The 27941-nt window shown below is 47.2% G+C and overlaps 2 protein-coding genes across 5 annotated transcripts in view; one reads left to right on the forward strand and one right to left on the reverse strand.

The window, feature by feature from the left end:
- The window catches only part of WDR7 (WD repeat domain 7), a 43934-nt gene extending 23842 nt beyond the window's left edge, over nt 1-20092 (reverse strand). The window contains exons 1-20 of one of the 2 annotated variants that reach the window (XM_032095989.1): nt 19989-20092; nt 15135-15303; nt 14317-14423; nt 13539-13617; nt 13236-13410; nt 12547-12623; nt 11677-11796; nt 11229-11374; nt 10735-10837; nt 10464-10605; nt 9909-10157; nt 9256-9476; nt 8528-8723; nt 7974-8188; nt 6048-6811; nt 5813-5901; nt 3988-4068; nt 3306-3424; nt 2921-3044; nt 1331-1444 (exon numbers count right to left, since the gene is read on the reverse strand). In XM_032095989.1, the coding sequence (XP_031951880.1) occupies nt 1331-1444; nt 2921-3044; nt 3306-3424; nt 3988-4068; nt 5813-5901; nt 6048-6811; nt 7974-8188; nt 8528-8723; nt 9256-9476; nt 9909-10157; nt 10464-10605; nt 10735-10837; nt 11229-11374; nt 11677-11796; nt 12547-12623; nt 13236-13410; nt 13539-13617; nt 14317-14423; nt 15135-15290 (3277 nt within the window). In that variant the 5' untranslated portion in view covers nt 15291-15303; nt 19989-20092. The remainder of the gene's footprint in view (nt 1-1330; nt 1445-2920; nt 3045-3305; nt 3425-3987; nt 4069-5812; nt 5902-6047; nt 6812-7973; nt 8189-8527; nt 8724-9255; nt 9477-9908; nt 10158-10463; nt 10606-10734; nt 10838-11228; nt 11375-11676; nt 11797-12546; nt 12624-13235; nt 13411-13538; nt 13618-14316; nt 14424-15134; nt 15304-19988) is intronic. The other variant, XM_032095990.1, reaches the window with a different exon arrangement.
- Nucleotides 20093-20892: 800 nt separating this feature from the next.
- Nucleotides 20893-27875, forward strand: TXNL1 (thioredoxin like 1). Of its 3 annotated transcripts, none has more exons than XM_032096036.1 (8): nt 20893-21061; nt 22287-22383; nt 22888-23061; nt 23753-23875; nt 24168-24237; nt 24549-24721; nt 25141-25245; nt 27633-27875. In XM_032096036.1, exons 1-8 carry the CDS (start codon nt 20964-20966, stop codon nt 27660-27662), a joined length of 870 nt encoding a protein of 289 aa, XP_031951927.1. In that variant the 5' UTR covers nt 20893-20963; the 3' UTR covers nt 27663-27875. The 3 variants fall into 3 exon arrangements, with proteins under 3 accessions (XP_031951927.1, XP_031951926.1, XP_031951928.1); XM_032096035.1 differs by lacking the exon at nt 27633-27875 and adding an exon at nt 26811-27618; XM_032096037.1 differs by lacking the exon at nt 27633-27875 and adding an exon at nt 26334-26749.
- The last annotated feature ends 66 nt before the right edge of the window (nt 27876-27941 follow it).

The following is a 27941-nucleotide window of genomic DNA, read 5'->3' on the forward strand; positions in this document are numbered from 1 at the left end:
CTCACTTTTTTCAGGAATGTCACACAATAGTCCATGATATAGTGGATGGGTTCCAGTGAGTGGCTAAACACAAATTAAAAGCTTTTCCCCCTCTCCCGGGTGGGTTTGGGGGACACAAAACTGCCTGTGACAGGTTTTGGGAGGTGCTCGGCTCCAGTGGAACCTCCTAAAGGAAACCCAGCAGGAATTTTGTGTGGAACCGGGGCCAGGGGCTTCTCCGCTGGGGCTGCCAGATGGTGCCATTTGTTGTGGAGCTCCAATCCAGCCCGAATTTTCCGGGGCTGGAAAACAGGAGGGACGCAATGGGAAACAGCACCTGCTGCTCCCCTTCCAATCCTTCCGGCAGCAAGGAAGAGAAACTTCCAAAGGAGCTGCAGAACTCAGTATTATTAAAAATTAATACTACTAAAGGTTAGCATGGGAAACTAAAACTAAAAAAGCCCTTGCCGTTTGTTGCAATGTTTTCTTCTGAAATATTTGATTTCTTTAACTAAAAGAATCGTAGTAACACATAGAACAAATAAGAAATCCCTTTGGAATTAATTTTAAATCACTTTAGTTAGGTGGAACCAAAACCAGAAAGTCTATAAACTACATAATAAAAAGCAATTCAAAATATACTCTGAATAAGCCAATTAACCAAATTCCCAAATTCTGACTACTGGAGCCAGGAGAATTTATGTCCAACTGGGAAAAAACACTGCTGTCCATGTGCAAATTATTCCAACAAAACATTTGCTCTATTTTTAGTTACCCAAAAAAGCCTTTCGGGCACTAAAAGGAGATCTGAGGTCAGACCAAATTTTCTAAATAACTTCTGAAATGTTTAAAAGCCACTGGAGCGTATTAAGGATTTCCTGCAAGGAGTGTTTCAGCCAGCTCAGCTAAAATGTTTCCACCTCCCAAAGTTCTGAGGTGCATTTTAAGAAATAATCTGGATAATTGGAAGCTTTTGGGGAGTCCCAAGTTGGAAAAGATCCTGTTGAGCACCACACCCCAGCAATCCCATCAATAAATACTGGTCTTAATGGGACCCTCAGAGAAGAGAAGCTGAGGGGAAATTGTCTCAAAATTCTTATTTTTCCCTCTATTTTCCCAATACAAACCTAACTGTATTCCACTGAAGCCAAAATTCAGGATGCAGCACCCTTAAATCAGATCTTCCACCAGAACAAACTATTTGAGGAACAATTCTAAAGAATTATAAAGAATCATAGAAAGTCTTTGTTTTTGAAGAACTAATGTTGGTTGTGGGCAGATTTAAGAGCTCCAAATGTATTAAAACAGAGACATTAATTATCTTGATAAAATGAACGATCTGAATGCTCACCTGCTGCGATGTCATCATCAACCAGGTCATGCTCCTCCTCCTGGACTTTGGCTTCTGTTCCTGAGGGATCCGGGGTGGCAGTCCCAGTCTGAAGGGCCTCTGTGGTCACTCCAGCTGGAGGGAACAACCCAACACCCCAAAATCAGGCATTTGGGGAAATAATTCCCTGTTTCCTGCAGCAGCTAAACTTCATTTCATTCCTTCAGGTCCTGCCTTGCTTTGGGCTCCTTCAACTCCAACCTCGCCAAAGATGCTCAACCTCATCTAGAAATAGCAAAATTTCGTATTTATTTGGCTTTCCAGGGCTAACATGGATTATTCCCCGTTTCTGGAAGCATCCCAGGCCAGTCTGGACGGGGCTTGGAACAACCCAGTCTGGTGCAAGGTGTCCCTGCCCGTTCCAGCCCAGAGCATCCCGGATAACCGTTAAACACCTTCAATTTTGTGCTGCCACGTTGCGGATTTCCCCTTCAAAACAAACCACGATTCACCTGAATTAACAGAATTTCAGGAATATAGGAAGCAGAAGTCCCCCCAGTTAATTTTTGGGCAGAAAGGAGCTTTGTGCAGAGGCTGTCCTGCCTGCCATCGACCGGCTCCCCACGGCTCGATCGATGCCGGCCGCTCCCTGGCTGCCACAGCTGCGCGCACACAAAGGTCGCAGCCGGGTAACCTCTGGCTTCCCATTAAACAGGAGCCACGTTCCAGCTGCAGGAACAGCCTCTAATTCCGGAATATACCGGATATACCTGTCCCCACACCAAGGGTCGGGGCCCCCACAGCACGTTAAGGCAATATTTACGCTAACGATGACAGATCTATAAACAAGCAAACTAAACCAGGAATTTGGTATTCAAAGGAATCCCTTCCAAAGGAGAACTGCATCTGCAGAATCTGACACCGATTTGAGTCCGCTGGACCCAAAAATTGGCTGGTTTTTGCCCCCTCTTTCGATATGTATCAATTTATTATTTGTAATTCATGCCCCAATATTCAGTGGCAAAACTGGGAGGAGTGGGGGATGTAGGAAAAAATGAGTATTTCTGTATCTTTCCTATTCTCCTCCCTCTCCTTCTAGCAGAAAATGAGACTTTCCACAAGTCTGTTATATCCCAAATAATTCTTATTCCTTTCAATTCCTCCAAAGCTGTAGCTTTGATTCCAAGCATTTCAACACTCACCATAAAAACTTAATCCCAATTTGCTAGTTTAGACCCACTGGAAAGGTTTCCAGTCTAACTGAGCTCAGAGAAATTCAAAACACATCCTAACATCCATGGAATCCCTGCATTCCATTTAGATTCAATACCGTGATTAGACACCCTAAAATCAGTTGGTGTTTAACAGAGATCTTTGAATAGAAACCACATTTTCAGGGGGAAAAAGCTCATTTCGAGGAAGATGAGAACGTTGGGATGTTCTCATCGAGGGGAATGAAATCTGTGAATTCCCTGGAGGCCTGGGACACCTTTGCAGGAGCCGTGGAGAGGTGAAGCAGCCAGGACTGGACGGATTACTCGGAATGTGGGGCTCCCAAGGCCCCTTCCCCGGTCTCCCCGGCGAGTGGGCTGTTCCCGGGGCGCTCCTTACGGGAGATGACGCTGTCCATGTACTGGGGCAGGTAGGGAGCCCAGGCGTCGATGGTCTCCTTGCGCCCCGCCTGCTCGATGCGGCGCAGCTCCGCCAGCAGCAGCGCCTGCGCCGCCTCCCGCACCTGCAGGGCAACACAGTTCAGGGCTGCATCAACCAGCCGGGCAGAAACACACCCCAGAGGGCCAAAACCCACAGAAATACAGATATTTAAATGTAATTCTTGACAGGGTTAAACTAGGGTTTAACTAGAAAATATTCCTGAATCGCGAATAAAGACTGTGGGACCTGTGCTGGAAAAGAATTGTGTGGGGTTTTTCATACGGAGGGAAAATTTAATCACCAAAAGACAACATCCATCCCAGAATGTCCGGGCTGAACTCACCTCCAGGCACCGATCCTGCCAGCGCCGTGCCAGCATCTCCAGGAGAGGAGGCCGGAACTTCTCCAGCCCCAGCAGGTCCGGGAGCATCACGCAGTGCATGGCAGCCAGCTGGCTCCAGCCTGGGGAAACACAGCAGGAGCACAAGGAATAAACACATCTCAAGTTCAGGTAAGTTTATTTACGGTGACACTTCACACATAAATCACAGAAACTCCCAGGTATTACCCCCTTCGAGGATCACACGGGGTTTTCTGTCCTGATTTAAAGCTATGCAAATGTACCCAAGCACAGTTTGCCTGCTGTCCTTGCTTTTCCACCTGAGTCTTTAACACACTTAATCCAGGTGAATTCCTACTACAGGTCTGCAGTACTGTGCAGGTAAAACCAGGAGAGAAATACAGTCAAGTGACACAGTGTGTAAAAATGCTTGTGAAATACCCATATTGTATTTAATATATGTCCAACATTATATCCAATATTATATTCAAATCTTCATCAACACCAAAACTCAGATTTAAGTGGTGTGAAACTGCTTTTTTTTTTGGTTAAAAGCCAACAGGGAACCCAACCCCAGGTACCCAACTGGCAAAGAAGAATTCCTTTTAGAAATCAAATGAAAATAACAATGAGAAAGGATTTTAGCTGGAAGTAAAGGATAAGTAGAAAAGTGAGGAAGGAATACCTTCGTTGACTAAGAAACAGGAATGGAAAGCAGAAGTGTCAGAGTGCCCAGATTCCGTGCTGGAAGCAGCAGCAGGAGCAACTTGCAGAGGAAAGAAGAAGAAATAAAAGAGAGAAAAAAAAGAGGGAAGTGAGGAGAGCAGCAGTGGAAAAACGGATTAGTATCACTGGAGAATGGAAAACAAAGAGGTGACTGTGATGATCTTCAACTTAAATATTCAACTTAGGAAGAATACTCAGCTTCAAAATAATATTCAACTCAAAATAATATTCAGCTTCAAAATAATATTCAACGTAATGAGAATTCCAGGTTTTCCAAGAAGGAAGAGGCAGACATGCAGCTGCAGAGGAACATGGAGACAGTAAGAGAAACTGGGATGTTTTGAAAAGATCAAAGTACATCTAAATTGAGTGTTAAATATGTTTTTAGGCAGGTGGGTTTGGTCTGACTTCATGGTTGACTGTAAATTAGAAACCCAGGAATTCTGCTGTTTCTTCTCTTGCTTTTGCCATATTTCCATAGATTTGGAATTTGTACTATGCATTAAAAGCCAAAAAAATAACCCTTTATCAGTCTGAGCTGCCCCACCTGTCATTCCAAGATGTCCAGAATAAATTTCTGAGGGTTGGTTGGAATTTAAGTTCATTTTACATGGGCCTCTAGGCAAAAAAAATGTAACTTTTTACCACAGAAATGCCAAAAAGCCTAAAGGAGGACACAAACTCAGGCCTGGGACCCAAACAGTACCTGGGACATCTGTTTTGGAAACTCCCATGTCACCAAGTTGCTAAGGCTGGAAAAGACCTGGGAGATCATCAAATCCAACCAGGAACTGGCCCCACAGTGCCCACCACTCCCCATGCTCACAGGGGCCACGTCCAGCCCTGCAGAGCCCTTGAGGATCACCACTCCTCGAGGTAAGGGTGATCTCCAGGCAGTTCCAAGCATTACCCAGCCACGCACGCTCCATGACGGCGCTATTATCCCACGGAAAGCTCTGCAGACCTTCTGGCCTGCACATGCCGAGGTCGCCGTGGGATTGGGAGGTCCCTGGCTGCCACTTCTGCCCTCACCCTGTGCCCAGATGTCCTGCACAAGCATCCTCCAGTTAATCCCTCCCGGTTATTCTGCTGCAGAACAACAATGGGATGGAGCTCCCGAACGGATGGAGCATTGTCTTTGGAATGGTCTGTTCGCTTTGCAGGCACGGGACTGCTTTTGTCACCGGGGGACAGCTGCATCCAACCTCCTTTTCCAGGCCTTCCACGCCAACGGCGCGTGGGAGGCACAGGGTGGCTGCAGTAAATCCCTTCCACCCCACTTGGAAAAGGAGCTGCTTAACTCAGGAAAAACATAAAATTATAGATGCACAAACCCACCCCAGACTGGAACTAAAGCTTCACTCCAGAGTTTTTGCCTGGTTTTGCTGGAGTTGCTCGTGCTCTTCCAACATAAGAGTAAGGAGTTCCAACCAGCCAAGGAGTGATCCTGGCACTGAGCTGGGATTGCTCCCACAGAAACACTCTGGGATGAGTCTGTAGAGCCTTTAGCTACAGGCTTTAAGCCTCCTCAACACCAGAATGTTTGGGAACACTTGAAATAGGCAAAAACTCCTTGTCAGAGAATGATGTCATGGCAGAATCAGCATCTTGTACTGATTCTTAAACAGGTCCTAATCCTCAACAATTTCATCTAGATTATCATTACAACATTGCACTAGTTTTTCCTCCCATGCAATAATTTTCTCTCTTGATAATAAGGCGTTAAATTCAGTGTAAAGAGCTGGAAGAACAGCCCCAAGGGCTGCAAAGAAAGTGGTTTGTACCTTGTTTGATTTGTCCTTGTGCTGCATGGCTGGACATCGGAGGGGGTGGCTTCACCTTGGCCATCTCGGGGGTGCCCGGCCTGGGTGGCCTAAACACAAAATATCCATGGAGAGACACATCAGCTGCAGCCCCAAAGGCTTTGGGAACCATTCAATCCATCACAAGGTAAAACCACACCAAATCCAAGGCTAAATTCAGATGGAGACTGCCAAGTTACGGCAGTGTTTGTCGTACCTGGTGGGGCCCTTCTTCATGTGGTCCCCGATGAAGGTGGCGTTGGTCATGCTCATCAGCGTGTTGGCCAGGGAGATGACGGACAGCAGGTGCTGCGTGGTGACGGCCCGGGACACTCCGTACGTGCCCTTTCCCAAGCCTTCCGTCACGGACATTTTCCTGCCTAACTCCTCGAAGGCTGCCTTGCCCACGGGCTGGTTGTAGCCAGGGAGCATCAGAGACATGTGGCCACCTCGGGACAGGAGGCCGAAGGACACGGTGCAGTGCGGCTTCAGCATCCCGAGGCGATCCAGGCAGAGCTCGTCCAGCACAGAGTTCAGGCCCCAGGCGTGCAGGCAGGACATGAAGAGCTTGGCTGTATCCATGGTTAGATTATATTCCAACAAAGTCAGTGGCTTGGATTTGCTGGAGCGATATTCCGGGTCGCCATCTTCTCTCCTCTGCCTCATGGCCTCTTCATCCTCATCTTCATCATCGAGGAGGTGCTCCTTGATGTTCTCCTTGATGGTTTCCTTGACTTGCTGGAAGAGCACAGCCGCTCGTTTGCCAGTGAGGAAGGAGCCTCCCTTGTCGGAGCCACCGGAGGCTTTCTGTAAATTCTCTGGCGAGACGAGGGCGGTGTTGGGCCGGGAGGCCTCCTCCGTCAGCAGCTGGATAATCAGGGCCTCCACATCGAAGAACAGCACGTGGATGTCTGGGTCTGTTAGGTTGGTCTTGATGGCCTGAACCATCAGGGAGTTATGGGAGTATTTTGGTAAATTCCCCTGGAAAAACGAGAGCAAATTGAAATTTCCATTAGGGAAGCTGTGGGTGAGCCAAGTTTGAAACACAACCACAAACCACAGAACTTCAATTTACAGATCTTTGTAGGTAAACTGAGCTCTCCAGGTGAGACATGAGTTCACACTTCCTTCTCCTGAATCCTGTGAGATCACAGTTATATTCCAAGGAACAGCAAACTTCCAATCTTTTGTTATTAAGCTTAAAACACATTAAATACTTCATATTTGGTGGGTGAACTATGGAATCACTATATGCCATCGGCAAAGAAGCTGCTCAGATTCACCCAGACCTGCAACTACTGCACCACTTGGTCATTCCAATTAAGTCCATCTTCTTCCTCCTTCCCTCCCTCCCAAGGGGGAAAAGAGGGAGGAGGGAGAGTATTAAGGTGCTATGGGATAAAAGCTGAACAATGTCAGAAAGCAGACTGGAAACCAGAACACGAATCGAAGTTTTGAGGCATTATTCTCCCTAACACCTTCATTTCCAGCACCTTCACTGGATGAGGAGCCCACACGTAAACACTGCAGGTACAAATGCGGCATTCCCATCCCGCCTGGACGCAGCAGGAACAGCAGCACAAGTCCTGAGCACACGTTTTTTATGGAACCGTACTGGTGATGCTCTAAGGAACGTTCTCACCACGGGAGATTTCTCTCCCAACAGAAGGTGACAGCAGAAGGCGAGGGATAAATAGGAGAAGCTGGGAACGGAGCGCTGCTGCGCTCTGCTGGCCACAAGCTGTGCCGGGGAGGTTTAGGCTGGATATTGGGAACAATTCCTCATGGAAAGGGCTGTCCAAACCCAGGGCAGGGGTGGAGGGATTTCAAGCCGCGTGGATGTAGCACTTGGGGACATGGGATAGTGGTGGCCTTGGCAGTGCCAGGGAACTCTTGGACTTGATCTTAGAGGGCTTTTCCAGCATAAACCATTCCATGATTCCAGATTCTGTAACTCAAACTGGAATAAAACCAAAGAGTAGGGTACACACTGAAGTGGGATCATGGACAGCAACATCAACTGGGGAACAACCACGTTTAGGTTTTGGAGAGCTCTGGCTGAGAACCTTCTGGTTACAATGATGGAACCTTCCCGTGCTTCATTCCTTTCTGGAAGCACAGGCTCCAGCCAGAGCACACCCACCTTATCCGAGGCCTCGGAGGCCAGCAGGTTGGTGGCCAGGGTCTGGAGCTTCTGGTGGGCCACATTCTTGAGGGCAGCCAGGCTGCGGCGGGTCATGGCCTGCTTCAGGTTCACGGCGGGGTGGCTCAGCGAGTCCACGGCCGCCGGGACGGCCTCGTCGCAGGCGTTCAGGATCTCCACCGCCGTGATCCCCATCACGCACCTGTCCAGCGCCCCTGGAGTGGCGGGAGGGACGGAGAAACAGCTCAGCACCCCAAGCAGCACAGGGAACAAAGGCCTGGACGTGCCGCATTACTTTCTGTGTTTTAACAGCTGGGCTCGGAAGTAACATTCCCAAAAGGATGGAATTTTCCCTAAATTTCCATGAGGTTCACAAACCCCCCAGTGTGATTCTGTACCGATCACTGCTTTGGGGAACACCTGGAGAGATAAGTTCCAAGTATAGATGAGCAAAAGTGTTTTAGTTCTCCCCTCAGACACAGCCTCGACAGCACTAAAAGCAAATCTGTATTTATATGCATTAAAAATGGATTAATCAACATCTCTGAGCTCACCAGTGTCCATCTGCCAGACGTACACGGAGCCATCCGAGCATCCCACCACCAGGTAGTCATCGGACGGCCTCCACTTGATCACTTGGATTGGGAAGAGGTGGCGGGATGCCAGCATGATGCATTTCTTCTCCCTCAGACTCAGCAGACCCACGGAGTGATCACTGGCAACGGAGCAAATACAGTGCTGGACTCTTGCCTGATAAAGGAAAAAAGGGAAAAAGCTTAATCATAATGCAGGGAGTTGGTATTAAAAACCTTTCCCCCACCGGGCAGAGCAGGGTGACCAAAAGCCTCTTCTATAAACAAAACTCAGGCACCTCCACCTATGTTCAAAATCACTGAGGTCACTGGGAACAGAACTTCCTGAGCAGAAATTCCCTTTAATCCATCCTTTGCACATCATAAAGAGCAAATGGGTATTAAACCCCATTTTGTTAAGCAAACCCCAGCATTTTCGCTCAGTGTCACTCCATTCATTAAATTCTATTTATTCAGCTAAGTTACAAGAGGCAAAATTGTCTCTAGACCCTATTTTTAACAGATTTGATAAAGCCCCTACTTTCAATCCTTTATATAATTAAAACAAACCATAAATAACAGAATAATCGAGCTCTTTTTAGTGAAGCTCTAGCAAGAGTTGGGTTGGTGCTACATCTCCAGCATTCCACATTGCATTCCCATTCTCAAGGAGGACTGAGGTGCTGGAAGGGTTATCCTAGAGAACTTACACTGCAGTTTTCTGGTGGAACAAGCAGCTGGGTGATTTCTCCCCCGTGGACACAGAAGATATGTTTCATCTCTCCCGAGAAGATATCCCAGATGATGACAGAGAAATCCACCCCGCCTGAGATCAGGTACCTCTGGTCGTAGCGGGAGGAGACCTGGTGAGGGTACAGCAAACACGTGACCTTGTTCCGGTGGCCTCGGAGCGTCCGGTGAGGGGGCCAGCCTGCGAGGTGGGAGGACAGGGGCAAAAGCACAGAAAAAGAGAGGAGAAACAGAAATTCAACAGAACAATCAACTCCCAAGTGTTTGTTCTGCAACTCAGATCCCATAACTACGAAGATAATGTTATATGGAACCCACATATCCAACACCAGCCCAAGCATAACATGTGGATCCCACCAGGAATCCTGGTAGGTCCTTCCCATGGAGATTTCTACTGGCACATCAATACCCAGCCCTGCAGTGCAGGAACAATTCTGGAGAACGCAGGAGATGCTCCCCTGTCTTACCTTTGCTCCTGCATCTCAAAGGCCCCGGAGAAATACCCAAGCTGCTCTTGCGTGCGTCAGAGCTTAAGGGATTCCCAGCACAGAACGGAACAGCAGATCTACAGGATTTCTGCCTGCGGACGGCCTGCTGCTCCCCGCGCCCGTACCTCTGCGCAGCATGTGCTCTCCCTGCAGCAGCTGCACGATGGCAGTCTGCGTGGCCGGCACGATGACGATGCTGCCGTCCTCGCGGCCGCACACCAGCCGCCCGTGCGCCGGGATGTACACGCTGGCCGTCACCCGCAGCGGCTCGCTCACGTTGGGAACGATGCTCAGCTGGTCGATGATCCCCGCGGGACGAGGGCTCAGCTGGTCAAACGCTTCCTGGAGGGATATGGAGGTGGTTGTTTGCAGGCCTGGGAAAAGGAGGGAAAGTATCAGCAAGGGCTGAGGTGGGAGGAGTTGAGCAACTGCATCTAGTGGGAGGTGTTGGGAGTTGGAATTGGATGTTTCAGGTCTCTCCCAACCACTCTGGGATTCTCTACTGGAAATGGACTCACTACAAGAATAAAGCTAATTAAGATTTTGAGCATATCTGAAAAAATGAAGTTACTACAGCTCCTATGATTAAACCCCAACTTCATGATCTGTGGGAGAACCAGCAGGGCTTTATTCAGCAAAAACACACAGAAACCACAAAGATCTGGCTATTAATTAGGTACCTTTTGCACCCTCCTGCTGGTCAAGGGTGTCAGGCACGCTCCAAATGCACAGTCTCCCTGAGGAGTCTCCTTGGATTAAGAGCCTGTAGGAAAACTCTCTCTGGCCACAGAAGAACCGAGTCACTGGAGGACATATTAGGAGCTGTTCAAAAAATAAGGAACAGCCTCAGACCACGCACCAACCACGTGCTCAGCTTCAAGCTTCCTCCCTTTTTAAAGCAGGACAAAACCTCACACAGCCCATTAAAAAGCTCCAAAGAAACAGATGTACCTGTTTATCTGCTCTGTCCAACACGCTGTACAATAAAGGTGGAATCAAGTTTTCCACTGCTTTCCCCACATCCCTGCGGAATGAATCACTGGCTGGCAGGCAGCTGGGTGTAAGAATGAAGAAAGGAGTAAAACTCCTTGCACTTAGAGAGTGATTCCTACAGTAGGACACGGATGTTGCTCCCACCCTCATGCTCTGATCACATGAGGGCGAGGAAGGAGTTCCCACATGATTGAGGCGGGAATATTCAAGATAAAACAACATCTCTACCCAGAACAAACACGTCTGCACATCACGAAGATGTCAGAAGAAAAGCCTTTGATTTTACTCTTGTAAGTTTTAGTTCCTTCAATGTCCAATTCTGAATTAATTTTATAGTTTTGTATTTACACGCCTTCCCTTACCGGACCAATATTTCAGTAGTTCTTCAATTAATTCCGTTCAATTCAAATTAACCCGAAATTAAACAAATGGGGTATTTCTTTGTTGAGTACCTGGCTGGTAATTTATAGATGAAACTTTGTCCATCCTCTGTCCATACAATCACTTTATCAGCTGCCACAAAGTCCCCACCAGTCCAGGTCTGCTCATTTTCACTGGGGACTGAACATAAGAGCGAATAATCTCCAGCATCAAAAACCTGAGAGGAAACAGCAAAGTCTGTTGTTATTATAAGCAATTAATTACACATTAAAATGGCCAGGCAGCAACTGATTTTGGGTTCATTATCACAGAATCATGGAATGGTTTGGGTTGGAAAAGACCTTAAGGATCATCTTGTTCCAAACCTGCACCACAGGCAGAGATTTGGATTAAATATCTAGAAATACACTGAATATATAATAGAGGTACATTAAAGAGACTTGGAGCATCTTCATCTAAATGTTTTCATGTAGTTTAATTGAGATTCCTGAGGGAGAAGATCTGGGGATTCTGCCTTACCCTCCAGTACTTGGAGCACACGACCAGGAGCGAGCGCTGGGTGAAGGCGCAGAAGGAAATGCTCTGGCAGTTCTCGCAGTAGATGGGCTTGGATTCCTCCTCAAACACTGGGGTCGTGTCCTAAACCAAAGAGAACCAACACTAAACCAACTCTTTCCTCCTCAAACGGAACTCAGGACCGTGCCAGAACCCACAGAAAAAGGACCGGGGCACTTCTCAAGGTGCCAGATGGCTGACTCCTACGGAAAACCCAAACACTCGGAGCAGTTTTTATTCCATTACTCCTACTAAGAAGATCTGCAGGAGCACGTGGTGTCCTCTTTGGGCACTTAAGTCTCCCAAATTCCCCAGCAGGACAGATTAGTGGTGCTGACCTTGCAGCCAGGTAGGAAGCTGGAAGGAAGCAGATTCCACTCCCACGTCATTCCTAACTAGAAGGTGATTTTTCCTTACAAGACGTTTCTGTGAAGAGTTGATTTACCAGAGGTTTGAGACCTGGGGCAAGTCTCCTTTAAGACTTTTATTCATTAGTATCCAGGAAATGCCAAATAACAGGGAGCTAGAGATAATCCTGAGTAATGAATATTTCTAAAAATGGTATGGCCTGCTCAGCAAAATATTAACCCAAATCATTGCATGGTACAAATAAAAAACACATTTGGAAAAATTGGAGATAATCCTACACTTAATTTGGAAATCAGTTCTCTGAGCAGGATTAGGAATTCTGATGGCAACTTAAATCAGTACAGGAAAATTCAGGAAGTTGATTTTCAACTGGCAAAGAGGAAAAGGAATATCAGCAGCAGAGTATCAGGAACAGAACCCTCCATCCCACCAGGAAGTGCAACTAATCCAGCAGCCTTTGCCTACCTGCAACCGACTGACCTCCGAGGTGATGATCCAGACTTTGAGGATGCCAGTCACAGACACAGCCACGACAGTGTCCTCTGGGAAATACAAAAATGAGGCTGAGGCACAAGGACTTCCTCACTTGTGCACATCTGAGCATGAATTAAAACCTGATCCAAGCATTCCTGGAGCGTTTGCTTCCGAATTGAATGTTTATTTGCGAAGGTGGGCACGGAATAAGGAATAAATGAAAGGCATTAGCAGGAAATGCTTCATACCAGAGCTCATTTCCAGTTGTTCCAGCCATTTATTTGTGGTGGGGACAACAGCTGAGCTTTCCCACCCCAGGATTTTGGGAATGCCCGGTTTACAACTGTTGCTGAGCCTTAACTCAAGAGAGAAGTCCTTCAGTCAGGATCTTCTCCTCAGTGTTCCCCAAACCTCTCAGGAACTCCAGTCTCCACAACAGGAACACCCGAACAAGATATTCATCTGCCAGAAATTAAAGCCCACCAAATGAACACCAATTAGCAGAACCAACCAGGTCTGAGCTCAGGTGACACTTCAGCCCGTGCCAGCTGATCCAGCTGGAGCAGGATTCCCAGGGAAGCTGTGGCTGCCCCATCCCTGGAAGTGTCCGAGGCTGGGCTAGACAGGGCTTGGAGCAACCTGGGCTAGTGGAAGGTGTCCCTGCCACAAGAAACAATCACCTTGTGTCCTGTTGGACCGGATAATGGTCATGGAGCTGATCCAGTCCGGAGAGATCTTGGATATCAAAGAATAAAGCACTTCAAGGCTGGTTGCATCCACGACCAGAATTTCAGGGTAATGTCCATGGCATAGGAGCCTCCCTTCCCGCTGCGTGCCGACTGTGAACTGATAGAACTACACAGACGGGAACAAACACAAATTAGAATCCAGGTGGGACAGGGATTCCTTCGTTTTGCACCTGCAGTGTGTTTCCCAAATCTCAGGAGGGCACTTCCTGCTCTGCCATCCCTCCCAGGACTCACCTGGATGCCGGTGTGCGCACAGGCCAGCTTGGTGAACTCGATGCACCTGCCATCGTTCACATCCCACAGGCACATCTCCCTGAAACACAGGCAAACTACATGGAAAATAGGCCAGGCTTCCGAGCACTTACCAGCCCTCTACGTTGGGAGGAACTTCATCTGAACCATTTATTAGGGATTAGATCAATTCTATTTAGAGAAACTCAAAATCAACTGGACTTTCCAGCCCTCCTGAATCCACACAACCTGCTGCTCCCTCTGAGGATAAATTACAGAACCTGCAGGAGTTCAAATGAGCAGCTATTCCCCATACTTACAGTACTTTTTAATTTCAAACTTTATATACAAATTTAATCAGAACAGAATCTGTGAGGTACTTTCTCCTTTCCACCAGATAGATAAATTCCCAGTGAAAACACATTTTGGTTCCAAATCCAATGGGAAGAGATTACTTAGCCCTGAAGTTGGTCCAAGGTGGAAATTCTAAATTCTCCCCTCAAATTCCTTGCTAAAAGATTATTCAGGAAAATCATTCCCTACCATCCCTGGATAAAAAAATCTCTTATTGATTTGGATATCAATTGCACAAGAAATCCTTCCTGCTTCTCCCTCTAAACTACTGCTCTGATTAATAAATAAAACCAGTCAAAAATAAAATGTATTTGCTGAGGAATTTTTTCTTGAGGATAAAATTCATCACAGTGTTGAAATATGGACAAATTAGGGACAAATTCCCATTATTTCAGTTCTGCACATCAATAAACACTCAGAAACTCACCCACTCTCTGATGCACTCACTATATACTGCTTTTCACTGGAAGCTGAGGCCTTGGATAAACAAGTAACTGAGGCTGTATGACCAAAGAGCAGAGCTCTGGGATTGATCTGGGACCAGGGAAAGAAAACAGGAAGTCAAAATCACACAAATGACCAAAATATCCATATCCCAGCTTTCTACTTCATGTGTTATACATCTGTTAACACGTGTACACACATTTAATTAGCACAGCAGTGGATGGATCATCTTGGAAGACTTTCTACTTCAAACAGGAATGAGATTTGGGGGGAAAATGCATTTTGCAAACTCCTCTCAATATTTACAAATCAGGAGCTGAATGTGGCTCAATTCAATTTGAACTGAGTTTGGCTGAATGAAAAAAATTGTGTTGCACATTGTTTTCCCCAACTGAGTTCCTGTATATCCATAAGCAAGGGGAGACCTCAGAGCCCCTTCCAGTGCCAAAAGGGGCACCAAGAGAGCTGGAGAGGAACTTGGGACAGGGAATGGGATGCCAGGAAAAGGGGGAATGGCTTCCCACTGCCAGATGGGATACTGGGAAGGAATTCCTTTTTACAACATTGCTTTCTTTAAGCAGCTCAGCTAGAAAGCAACTAGTTTAGAGCAGCCCCAGGAAATTGGAATGAGTTAAGAAAACTTTCCTACAGGAGCAGCAACAAAGTCAGAGCCAGAACACCTCTTGGTAACCTGGAACAGCGCTGTGGGAAGGGCGGAGCAGCCACCCAAGCCTCACGAGAGGGAGGACAGGCTGAGGGCATACTCCCCGCTAGTGGGAACGGGAATTCTGGATCCACTACCTGCAGGTCAGCACCCAGGTCCCAGAGGCAGATCTGCCCGTCGTGGCAGCCGGTGACGATGACAGAGTCATCCACGAGCAGCAGGGAGGACACACAATGGGTGGGGGCACGCCGGCCCCACAACACGATGGGCAGCACCAGGCTGTTCCCGGCCATGGCCACGGAGCGCCTGCAATTCCAACAGAACGACATCATTAGCAACATCCTGGGCTGTTCCAGGCCATGGCCATGGAGTGCCTGCAATTCCAACAAAACAACCAACAGCAGCAACATCCTGGGCTGTTCCCTTTGCTCATGTTTTTGCCATCTTTTCCCCTCATGTTTCTACCATCTTGTCCCCTCCCGTCTCCGCCATTTTGTCCCCTCATGTTTCCCGCCATTTTGTCCCCTCATGTTTGTGTGTGTCCCTCTTCAGGGATCCCCTCATTTCTCCTCAGGGAATGCCCTCATCTCCCCACAGGAATTCAGTAACATTCCTCAACCAGTCCCTTAAAAACACACATCTTCACAAGTTTGATTTCTGACACATCTTGCAAAATTTTATAGGCTTTTCCTTACCCATATAGGGACAAACAGCACACTCCTGGGCACACAGGGATTTTTGCCCAAATCCCTCTTTTAGAGTAATTTTGAAGTAAAAAATGTTTTAAGTCCCGAGGCTGAAGCCATTTTTATACCCTGATGTTGTTATGTCCCTGCTACACAGATATTCACGTTGGAATATGGGATATCCTGCCTTAGGTGAAATCAGCCTTGTATAATCCACTGATAAACTGGATCCTGGCCACTCTCCAGCAGGAAATAGATCCAGCACTATCTTTACTGCAACATTTCAGATCTTCCAAATGTATTGACACAAAAAACACGGTGGAATTTCAATTGTCCCCAGGCCAAAACGGTCTCAGCGACTGGGAATAGAAACTCAAGTTGTGGCAATAAAACCCACTTGGATTTGCACAAGATTTAAACCCCACAACAACCCTCTGTTTGTGGTAGCAACACTCCCAGCTTGCTGAGCACTTCCATGTTTTTAGAACTGAGGTTTTCTTATCAGCGAAAAGGTCGTGTTAAATAAATAACCAAACACTCTTTATGGATTATCCTGTGGAGGTTTATGCTCTGGACTTACCCCAGCTCAAACCAGAGCCAGAGCTCTGATTTCAAGGAGCATGAACACATCAAAACAGGCAGGATTCATGGAAGAAATATTTTTAAATATGTGTGCTTTCCTTTTTTTTTTTTTTTTTTTTTTTTATAGCTACATACAGATTCTTCTAGTTTGAGGTATCCAGCAATGTCTGCATTTTTCACAGGTCTGTAAACCTGTTTCACAGCACTTCAGAGGGAACAAATCTGAATTACGACAGAAAAATAAAGGTCAGCCTGAGTATGAGTGAAGTTCCCAACTCCACTTCCCATTGGGATAACTGCAGGTATCCCGGCGATGGTTACAAGGAACCAACAGGCAAACCAGCAGCGTCCTCCTGCCACGCAACGGGGAGGTCTTCCAGCCCCGTCCATCCCACTCCATCCTGGCAGTGTCCAAGGCGAGGCTGGACAGGGCTTGGAGCAACCTGGGATAGCAGAAGGTGCCTCAGGCCACTCCAACTTGGACACTTCCAGGGATGGGGCAACCACAGCTTCCCTGGACAACCTGTGCCAGGGCGTCGATGGATTCCAAGACATTCTTGTCACCCCTCATCCATGTAAAAACCACAGGAACTGTTATTCCATTTGATGGATGCTGCCAGAGACCTGGAACACGACTGTGTCCATGGAAAAAAGGGGGAAGGGAGGGAGCAAGGGCAGGCTAATGAATGGCTAAGGATTACACACGGCTCCCAGGAGGCTCCTGATGAGTCAGGGATCAGTTGTGGGTTTTCCACAAAATCCCCATCACAAAATCAGTAATATCACATCAAATTACCCTTCCCAGTAAAGCAGCTCATTTCTGGCAGCCCACTGGACCACCTCCATTAAAAGCTATTTAATTAAGAGCTCTAATTTAATGATCATGATCAATAGAGACCAAAAATCCAGTCTTTCTCCACACTGAAACCACACCTGGCCCTGCAGTGTTAATTGTTATGCAATGCTGGATCAATTGCTCTGTCTGGACCATCACAACACAGAAAAAGAAATTAATTCAGCATTTTAAACAACACGGTGACAAACAAAGAGCTACAATTAAACCAGGCTTGGTTTGCAGGGAAATCATCATAAAGATGGAATAAAAGCAGGAATAAAGCATCCAGATGCAACAGAACAAAATGCAAATATCAACAACAAGAACAAACACACCCACAGCAAACAGAAATACCCACCCTACTTTTGTGAGGAAACAAACCAAGAATGACTAAACCAGAGCTGAAAAATGCCAATAAGCAACAAAAAAATCCCTTCCCACTCCTCTGCTGTCCTACTGCTCCCAGTTCAGGGACCAAGCCACAGTGATCCTGAGTCACCTGGCTGTCAAAAACAGCTGCATTTTTAGATAAATACAGAAACTCCCCTACCGGGGCACAGAATTACTGCTTGAGATCCTGCATTTAATGTTGCTGCATTTAAAGCTGCTTCTGAACACTTTCAAACCCACACCACTCTGAATAAAGGGAATTTTCAAAAGGAACATACAGGAGGACATTACAACATACAAGAGCATTAGCACATAACTACCCTAAGACATTCCAGATTTTCCATGCAGAAAACACATTATCAACCCCCTGACAGTCCCATTTTAAACCCAGTTCTCAGAATATTTCATAGCAAGGCTCTGAGAGAGAGAGGAAAAAGAAAAACTACCTCTTTCCTTCTAGTTTTTGACTATGGCAGCGCAAGGCCTTCATAAAAAACTTCCTTTTCAGGAAAAACCACATTTTAATTCCCCAGGAATTTGGATTCCAGAGCTCAGCCCCGGCAAACGCCAACTGCAGCCCCTGCTTGCACCAAAATCCCTTTTTGTCTGAAAACAATCAATAATTCCATTTTTTGACATCAGTGATGACAAACTACAGGAGCAAATCAACACTGTCCCAGTGCCAAACGAGCCCAAAAGCAGGCTGGGAATCATTCCACACCAATTCACACATTCCAGTGCTTTAGAACTCCCCAAAACCCACTATTTCCTGTGGAAAAAGGAACTTGGAAGTGGAAAATGGAGATGCCACGGGTAAAGTTCTTCCTGCTAATACTTCTCAGTCTCCATGGGGTAAATCTGTCTCTATCACTTCCACAAGTGCCAAAATCCTGGTTTTCTTCCCAAAACACAATAAATTCCATGTACATAGGGATATACACACCTATCTATCTAACCGTCCTTGTATTCATTTTGCTCCACTTTAAATTCGCCCTACAACATAAAGCATTGTAAATAATGATAATAAAAAATAATATATAAATAATTCTAATCTTATAAATACAACAAATGCAGGGATGTGGGAATACATGTGACAGTATTGTACAATAAATACAACAAATGCAGGGATGTGGAAAAACACCTTCCTGAAAACAGGATTGAAAAAAATTTTAAACAGAAAGCAATTATTTAAATGAGGAAATGAACCCAAAAAATGTTAAATAATGTGTTAATCTGACAGAGTAATCCACTGACTCTTTGAACTGCTCTGCTTAAAGGTGGGATTTAGGCACATTTAATAATCCCGGATCAATTCTTATTTGAGTAAAGCCAGTAAACTGATTTTTCAAGTACAAGGTATTAAATACTGAATCCAAGACTCAACTAAACACCTTTTCAAGTTGTTTACCCAGAAATCCACAATATGGATTTTTACAGCCACAAAAGCCCTCAAATGCAATAAATCCACGGGAGGAAGAGGTAAAACAAAAGTCAACCCACCTTTGTTACACCAGAGCATGGCAAAAGCCAGGAGCTGCTCTTCCCAAACACTCCTATTTTCATTAAGTAAGGAATTAATCTCAGGATATGTGGGGACACTCCAATAATCTGCCCCCAAAATACTATTAAATAGCACAAAATAGTGTGAAATAGTATAAAATAGCTATGAATGGGCTGTTTATGCATTTGAGAAAAATCTAATTATTTTAAATTTAATTACAGATTATACTTCCTATTCATTACTTAGGGATGGAGAAAATGGACAACTGAGGGAGAGAGAAGACAATGAAAACACCTTCCCAGGATACTCAGGAGGTTCCAAATCAAGACAGAGGAGGAAATACTAATTTGGGACACGAGACTGGAGTTAATTGACACCTCTGGAAGCCACTTGCAGGTTTTCCTGGTGCTTAATTTGATGACACACTAAACCCATAGTAATTCCTCCTGTTTCAAACTGTCACAAAGAACAGTTATCCAAAGCAGCTGGAGAACACCAAATCCCATCCCCGGGTGCCAAGAGCACCGCGTCTGGCACAGGAAAGGGAAATAAAACTGGGGAAGGCTGCGAGGTAGCAAAAAAGTGGCATTAAAAGGCATTTAAGCCCCCCAAGAGGATCAATTCCGCATGAGGAGCCTCTCCTCAGATAAGGCTCCGTCGGCACAGATGGAAACCTCCATCCATTAATAACCTGGTGCACGTTCTGAAAAGGTGAAACTTGAAATTCCAACCCCAATCCTGCCCCGTTAACAGCGCGGGGCCGGTCCCGGTGTCCCGGGGTACCTGGGCTCCTGGGTGCTACAGCAGCCGAATCCTTGGGCTCCTGGCCACGCGAGTCTCTGGATGCTCCTGAACGCCCGTGTCCCTGCACCTCCCGCTGCCGCAGCCCCCTCAGCACTCCCGCTGCGGATGCTGCGGGGGCCTGCGGAGGGCCGGGGGCTCCCCCCGCCCTCCCGCTGTGAGCGAGCCGTTCTCCCGCCCCCGTCCCGGGCCGCACCTGTTCGGTCCCGCTCCCGGCCCGCTGCCGGTGCCTCTCCCGGCCCTCACGCGTCCCGGACGCCGCGGCCCCGCCGCGCTCGGTGCGGCTGCGGCCGGATGACACCTTCTCCCGCGACACTGGCGTAAAGCCCCGGCCGGCGCACTTGACGGCAGGCGCCGCCGCCACGGAAACTGCCGGGTTCCGCTCAGGGCGCGCAGGGAGCTGGTGACTACTTGCTTAATTAATTAATTAACGATTACTGTAAGGCTTTAACATTACAACAGGCGGGAGCAGAATGTTGGGGTATTCCTGGTTTTGAGCAGGAAAAGAGCAAATATGAGACATCTCGAAGTGACATGTATTATGTTGTGTTATAGAGTACCTTGGGACGTTGTCAGGAATGACGCTGCAAATGGGGTCAGAGAAAATCCTGGGTTTAATTTCGGTTTTATTTTGTGGTTAATACAAGCGTTTATTCGACTCTTATTTCCCCCCTTTTTGCTTCAGCGTTTATTTCAGAATTCTTTTCAGTATCGCGACACATTGGTTTTTACTAAAAACCATAATTTAAGGAAGCTGGCAAAAATTGACATCAGTTCTGCCTGCAAGAGAAAAGCGTAATCCTCATAACGTCACCAAAAAACGAGTTAACGACGAAACTAGGAGCAAATTTTTAATGTTAAAATTCAAAGGCGCGTCTCCCCTCACGGAGTTCCCGCCCTTGCCCGTTCCCAAGATGGCCGCCGGCGGCATCAGCCCGTTCCCGCCCTTCCCCTACCCAAGATGGCCGCCGGCGGCATCACCGCGTCCCCCGCTGCCCTGTCCCAAGATGGCGGCGCTGCCGCCCCGGCCCGCCCCAAGATGGCGGGCGGCGGCCGGGCGGGAGCGGAGCGGCGCGGCCGCGCCTGCGCCCGTCCCAGCGGTGCATGCCGGGCGTCCTGCCCGCCGTGACGCTGCACATCGCACCCGGCACCGCCACCGGGGCCCGCGGCCATGGCGGGCGTGAAGGTGATCGCCAACGACACCGAGTTCCAGCCCGAGCTGAGCGCCGCCGGCTCCCGCCTGGCCGTGGTGAAGTTCACCATGAGGGGGTGAGTGAGGGCGGGACGCGGCTCCGGGAAGGGCTCCGGTGTTCCCGTGTTTTTATTCTGGGTTCCTGCGAACGCGCCGGGCGCGGTTCCCCGGCGCGGTTTGCAGCGTTAGGGACGCTCCGTAGCGCGGCAGTGAAGTCGCAGCATCAGCACCGTGTTCCCAATTCCTGGGATAAATTCCCATTTTTTCCCGCCGAACCCGCTGCCCTGCGGACCCGCCACCCCTCAGGTGCTCTGAGGGAGCAGGGGCTGCGCCGGTTTAAAGCCCCATTAAAGAGCAGGAAACGGATGGAAACAAGGTTCTTAATGTTTTATTCAGCACTAAAAACACCTGAAAACTTGGAAAAACGTATTTTGGCCCCATAAGACTTCGCTGGTTCCTCACCCCGTTTTCCCAGGACAAGTGGATAATCCCTGTTCCCCCTCCTCAGCAGGGAGTTACAACTGTGGTGAAATCGGGATAAATTTGTCACCAAAGAAACCTCAACAACTGAATTATTCCCCTTAATCTGTGGAAATTAGGGAGAACAGTGATAATCTCGAGCGTTTGGGGCTTCATAGGGCACCTCATTATTGTCTGGCTGCTGCCTCTTAGTTCTGGGGGGGATTTTGCCACTTTTCTGCATCGGGTTATTTTGATTTCACTTTTCATTTCTGTTTCCCAGTGAGAATATCCCTTTACAGGAATTGGTGCAGCTGAGCACTTCCTACACTTTTGCTGGCACAGTAAAAAAGACATTTTTTCAGCTAAGGCAATGCAGTTCAATCAAAAGAAACCAGCTCTGTCCTCTCAAGGCCAAATAAATATCGGAATAACTGGTTACAGGTGTAAATGAGATTTATTGTGGGAAGAATTTTATGATCCCGGAAGCTTTGACACATTTTGACCATTAAATATTTAAGTTACCTGTAAATACAATCTTTTCCCGGGTGGTAACATGGACTAACTATACGATTTTTTTGTAAATAGTATTTTTTTGCTGATTTTGCCCTTCTTTGTAACACTTTATTGAGCGGGACTGTGGTAAAAATGCTGCAAGTAAAGACAGTAAATTGCAGATTCCTAAATGTCATCCTTCATTGTATCACCAGCTGGCAGCCAGGTAGGGAGCGTATTTTTACACCCGGATATCAGGAAGAGCAGGAATACTCTGGTTCTCTTTGGGGCAGGCATTGAAAAATAAAAGAAAAGTGGAATTAAGTGGAAGTGTTACTTTTTCCGCAGGTGTGGCCCTTGCTTGAGGATCGCGCCCGCCTTCAACGCCCTGAGTAACAAATACCCCCAGGCAACGTTCCTGGAGGTGGATGTGCACCAGTGCCAGGTGGGTGCTCCAAAAGCCTCCCTCTGTCCGGGGGAAGGGGCTGGCAATGGGAAGTGGAGGGAAAAGAGCGGGGAATGGGGAGCTGGAGGGCAAACCCTTCGGGCAGGACGCTGGGAGCGGTGTCTGTGGCTCTGGCTGCGCTTGGTGCATCACAAAGAGCCGGAATACGGAATTCTCCCAAACTGGGAGAACAAAATCCCTCCTCGAAGAAAATATTCCTGCAGTGCCCGCTGTGCTGCCCTTCCTTTGGGCAGTGTAAAAGCACATTCATTAATTAAATAATTATCAGCCCCCGCTGCCTGTGTTGCTAAAATAATACTGTTAGATATCGAACACAGCACTAGTGTGAATTCAAAAGAGCCTTTCCAGCCAAATATTGGTGCAATTCTTGAAGAAAAAAGGCAAAAATTCAATGAGTGGATTTATGAGTGGCACTAGATAGCTCCCAGTGGTGCGGGTGAGACTGACCTAAAGCAGTGAGTGGGGACTCCCTTCTGCTCCCAGGGCACGGCTGCCACCAACAACATCTCGGCAACCCCCACGTTCCTGTTCTTCCGGAACAAAGTGCGGATCGACCAGTACCAGGGAGCAGATGCCGTGGGCTTGGAGGACAAAATCAAACAGCACCTGGAGAACGATCCCGGCAACAGCGAAGACACAGACATCCCAAAAGGATACGTGTGTATCTCCCCAGGGTTTTACTGGAATGCTTGTGTAGCTCGGATGTTAAAAACCCCCTGGTTTTCAAACATACTTGAAGTCAAATAATTGGATTTTAGGCAAAGCTGCCCAAGAAAATCACTTGTCTGGGCTTCCTTTTCCAGAAAAAATTAAAATACTGACATGTATACATTTATTAAGAATGAAAAATCTCCCTAGTCATTAAAATGAATTTAGTGTCCTGTGATAAACCTTTTCCTTCTCAGCCATCCCAACCTGTCTTCCCAAACATTTCATAAAGTGAAAAAAGTCTCATTCTTTCTTTTCCTAATGTTTGTTGAAGTGGATGGTCCTAAAGGTGTTCCCTTTGTGTGTTTTTGTGCCTATGAAAGAATGAAAACTAAAAAAGATGGCACAGGAATACTTGGGAAAGGTGATGTGCGTGCCCTGAGTGGTACACAGGAATTACTTCCTGCTGACTGTGACTTGATTCATTGACAATTAATCAATAATTCCCTCTTTTAAACGCCTTGGAGAGCTGGCAAAGTACGTCTGACGCTCCTGTTCAGTGTTGGTACCACCTGAGGGTGGGGGGGGTGTGTGTGTGTGTGTCCCTGCCCCTGTGGGATGTGCAGGGGGACAGCCACTCCCAGGGCAGCTCCTCCATCCCCGTGGTTCCCACTGTGAGCAGCTGTGCCTCTGTTCCCAGATGGATCTGCTGCCGTTCATCAACAAGGCTGGCTGCGAGTGCCTCAACGAGAGCGACGAGCACGGCTTCGAGAACTGTTTACGCAAAGATTCTTCCTACCTGGAGTCCGACTGCGACGAGCAGGTGTGGCCCACACATTCCAGGGGATTGTTTGGATTCACGTGCATATTCGACTGCAGGAGCTCTGGGACAGGCTGGGAGGGTGTAAGAAAAACCAGGGTGCAAAGCTCGTTGTAGTTACCGCTTTCCACACTGAGAATTCGTACTTTGCTGGGATGTAAAGGGCCCGAATGTGTGGAATAGAGGGAAATGACCACATGATTTTATTCCAGAGCTCCCTTATCCCTATTTCTTGTGCTGAGTTGGTTTTAAATGAAGAAACCAGTGTTTAATTGTGGCTTTTTTTCCTCCACAGCTGCTTATCACTGTAGCTTTTAGTCAGCCTGTCAAGCTTTACTCTATGAAACTTCAGGGGCCAGACAATGGTGAGTGAAGTGTCTGCTGCAAATAGAATAATTTGTTATAGATTGATATGCACATGTTATGGTTTGATACACAAATAGAAGTATTTATTGTCGTTTGATACACAAATATAACTACTTATACTTTGATACCCTGCAAAGACACTTGGATTTAATTCCAGGCTTAAGGTGAGAGCCACTGAAAGATGCATCTTATTTTTTTATAGTAACTCAGCTCACATTGTTCACCTACAATTTCATAATGGCACGGAATTCTGAAATTCCCTGTGGAATGTAATGCACATATGGAATCACACCCCTCTCTTTTACCCCAGGGCAAGGGCCAAAGTACATCAAAATCTTCATCAACCTCCCGCGCTCGATGGATTTTGAGGAAGCGGAACGAAGCGAACCCACCCAGGCCCTGGAGCTGGGCCCGGACGACATTAAGGAAGATGGGATCATCCAGCTCCGCTACGTAAAATTCCAGAATGTCAACAGTGTCACTGTAAGTCCCTTTTCCCTGAGGGCACACAGGGAGCTGTACAGCCAGCCACAGCATTCTGCAGCCTGTGGGAGGGACCTGCCCAGGAGTTGTCTCGGGGGGCTTCAGCGAATGTCGATAAATTGATCTGAATTTAATTTCAGTCAGATCCCAGGGAAGTGGTGCCTTCTTAGGTCCTGGGTTTGCTGGCTGAACGTGGGAAGTGGAAGCTGGGAACATCCCAGCTGGGGGGTGGGTTTAACAAACTGCCAGGAAAACAGCAGTGTTCTCCGTGTAATTATTTCAATGAAGAGGACAGAGACCTCTGTAATTGGAAAAAAGCTTTACTTTGGTCAAGTCAAACACTCGAGCAGCCGATGCTTTAGGTATTAATCCGGGGAGGAAAGCTTCACTCCTTTTTTTTGGCTTTTTTGCCTCTTCAGTTGTTTGTCCAGTCCAATCATGGTGATGAAGAGACAACAAGGATCACGTATTTCACATTCATTGGCACTCCCGTGCAGGCCACCAACATGAACGACTTCAAACGAGTGAGTTCCTTCCTGAGTCCCTTCCTCACACCCCTGGGGAGCAGCTTGAGCCTGCTCCGGAACGGGCTGGGGGAACAAACCCTTGGTGGTGCCACAATTCCAGGCTCAGGGTACTTTGGGAATCCAAGGGAAAATGTGTAGCTTTGTCCTGGATTTTTTCGAGCTTTCTACAAGGTTTTGATCATCAGCTTTGTAAAAATAAGTGGTAAGAACTGAAAATGTGAGGGGCTGGCAAGTTACAAACACCAAAGGCAACATTTTTTTAATAGCTGTGAGGTTTATATCTTGATTTTGGGACTCCCTTTTTTGGAAGATTTATTGTAAAAAGGCTTATTTTAAAATAAACTGCTTCAATAATGAATTTATGGTACAAATACCCTCTAATTTCAGAAGGTTAAAAGCACTAACACCAACATGGCACCTACTTAATTTTTAGCAGCAAAACTTGATCTTAACTAAACTTAAAACTTAATTTCTCTGCTGGTAATAAGTTAATAAATGAGTTTAACAGCTTTTGCTGCCTTTCACTGCCACTCAGAGTCATTAAAAAATTGTTCCACTGTTCTAAAATTAATAGATTTTAGACCTTCCTTGTTCTCCCCAGACTAGAAATATGGGAATTGCTTTTCGATCTGCTTTCGTTGGGTTTCTGTGGCTTTTTAAATTGCATGGAGAAGGTGTCTGTGGACACAGCACCCCTGGAATGGTGCTGGCAAGGGCAGGGGGAGAAGGAGCTGCTCAGAAATGCAGGAGCAGGGGTGGATTGGGAGCTGGTGATCCTGCCTCAGTCACACCCTCATGGACACGCTGTGTAATTATAACACTATTTTCCTTCCTGAACATGGTGTTGGAGGAGAAGGGAAGTCTTTGGATGGATGGAGAGGGAGACACCAGGGAAAACACTGCTGCTTCTGTCCTCAGAGAGCAGTGGGGAGAGCCACAGAGAAACACTGACTGGCTGGGGGATACCCTTGTCCCCTCTGGAATAAAGCCCTGCTTCCTCCTCTGACCTGCTCGTTTGCAGTACAGTTTGGACACATTTTGCTGCTGCTTTGGTTCTTGTAACACTCCTTTTGTTTGTTTTCCAGCTTAACTCCCCATTCCTAAAGAACTAAAAAGGCAGAAGAAATTAAAAGTAATAGCGGGATTGGTGTGGCCTCGCTCTTCCCCCTCCCTCTGCTCAGCTCCCACCCTTCCCAAATCCTGGAGCATCTTCGCTTCCTGACTCACCAGCTCAGCTTTCCCCTCCTCTCCCTGCCCCAGATCTTGCCTTAGACACTTCTCTTTCCCAAATTCTGTTCCTTTTTTAACCTGAACTTGCCATTTTAAGGCCACACCAAGCAGTCCTTTAACAATCCAGCCTGGATTGAATCCTGTGGAGCTCTGGAGCAGCTCCCCCAAGGCTTTTTGTTAATATCCCAATGGAAAGGGAGGAATGTGGATCAACTTGGGGGGGTAATAAAGAGTTTCCTGTGGGAAGGTGGGATGGGATGGGCAGAAAATGGGCGGGGTTGAGCTGAGATGCTGAAATACCCATATCCATATCCATGTGCTGGGTTTTCCAGATAATACACATGGGCCACTTGTCCCTCTCTGCCTCCGACTGGTATAGAATATTTTCGTTGATATTCCATACTTGCTAACACTTAATCCTTAATCCTTTAACTCTGGTTTTCCTTTTTGCCCCTCACTTCTTTGCCTAATCTGTGTGTGAACACAGTTTGGAACCACGCCAGGAATAAACCAATTTACAGGAATGCCAACTTTAACTCTGGCCGTGGGCTTCAAAAATGCTTTTCCTAGCAGCTCTTAATCACTGTGGGACAGAGAGCTCAGCTGGACAGTGAGAATTCCTGCCTCCTGCAGCCTGACAGGGAATGAACACGGGGAGGGAGCAGGAAAAATGCTTCCAGCAGGTCCATGAGGTTCAGGCCTGGGAGGGCTTGGGGGTTTGTTTTTAATAACTGGAAATCCCTGGATTTCTGGATGGTTTCCTTGGTTTGAGCTGCATGATGAGGTCAATATTCAAAGGTGCCAAGGGGAAGGAACAGCCTCACATGGAGCATCCGGGGGGTTCTTCCCGCTTGAGTTTCTCCTGGAGTGTGTTAACGCTTGATGTTTAACCTGGGGTTGGGGTGTTCTCCTGCAGTTCCAGCTCTAACTCCTGCCCCCAAGCCGAGGCCTTGCTGTGTCCCTGCACTAAACTTGGGATTTGTGTGTGGTTTTCCAGCCCTTAACCCCGCAGGGATCCCCAGATTCCCGGCCCTCCGGAGCTCCCGGAACGCACGGTCTGGACTCGATCCCTGGGAATTGCACTTAAATCTGCTGAACCAAGAACGTCCTGCCCAGGTTTCCAACTTTATTCCCATTTCTTTTTCTTCTTCCAGGTAGTTGGCAAAAAAGGAGAGAGCCACTAGGAAGCAAAGCCACTGGAAGGCCTTATCCCAGTCCAAGATTCCCACTTTTCTCTCCAACTCCTGGATAATTGCTTGACCATAACCAGAGACTGTCAGGTTGATCTACTGCCATTTCCAATAAATCATTGCTTTCAGCTGGAGTGTGTTCCTGGTGTAATCCTCCTCCTCCTCCATGGATTTGTAAATAAAATTCCTAACTTTTGCCAAGTTGAATTTTGTTACTCCAAGAATTGTGGCTCTTTTGTTCCACTGAAACTTCCCAGCTCCGCTGAGAGTCAC

This window comes from Corvus moneduloides, chromosome Z (genome assembly GCF_009650955.1).
Source record: "Corvus moneduloides isolate bCorMon1 chromosome Z, bCorMon1.pri, whole genome shotgun sequence".
NCBI classification, from domain to species: Eukaryota; Metazoa; Chordata; class Aves; order Passeriformes; family Corvidae; genus Corvus; species Corvus moneduloides.

Bases quoted from the DNA above. Each gene is read 5' to 3' on its own strand.
- TXNL1 (XM_032096035.1), top strand. From the start codon at position 20,964: ATGGCGGGCGTGAAGGTGATCGCCAACGACACCGAGTTCCAGCCCGAG. The intron at 22,384-22,887 runs GTGGGTGCTCCA...TTCTGCTCCCAG, and splicing joins TGGATGTGCACCAGTGCCAG to GGCACGGCTGCCACCAACAA. The intron at 24,722-25,140 runs GTAAGTCCCTTT...TTGCCTCTTCAG, and splicing joins AGAATGTCAACAGTGTCACT to TTGTTTGTCCAGTCCAATCA.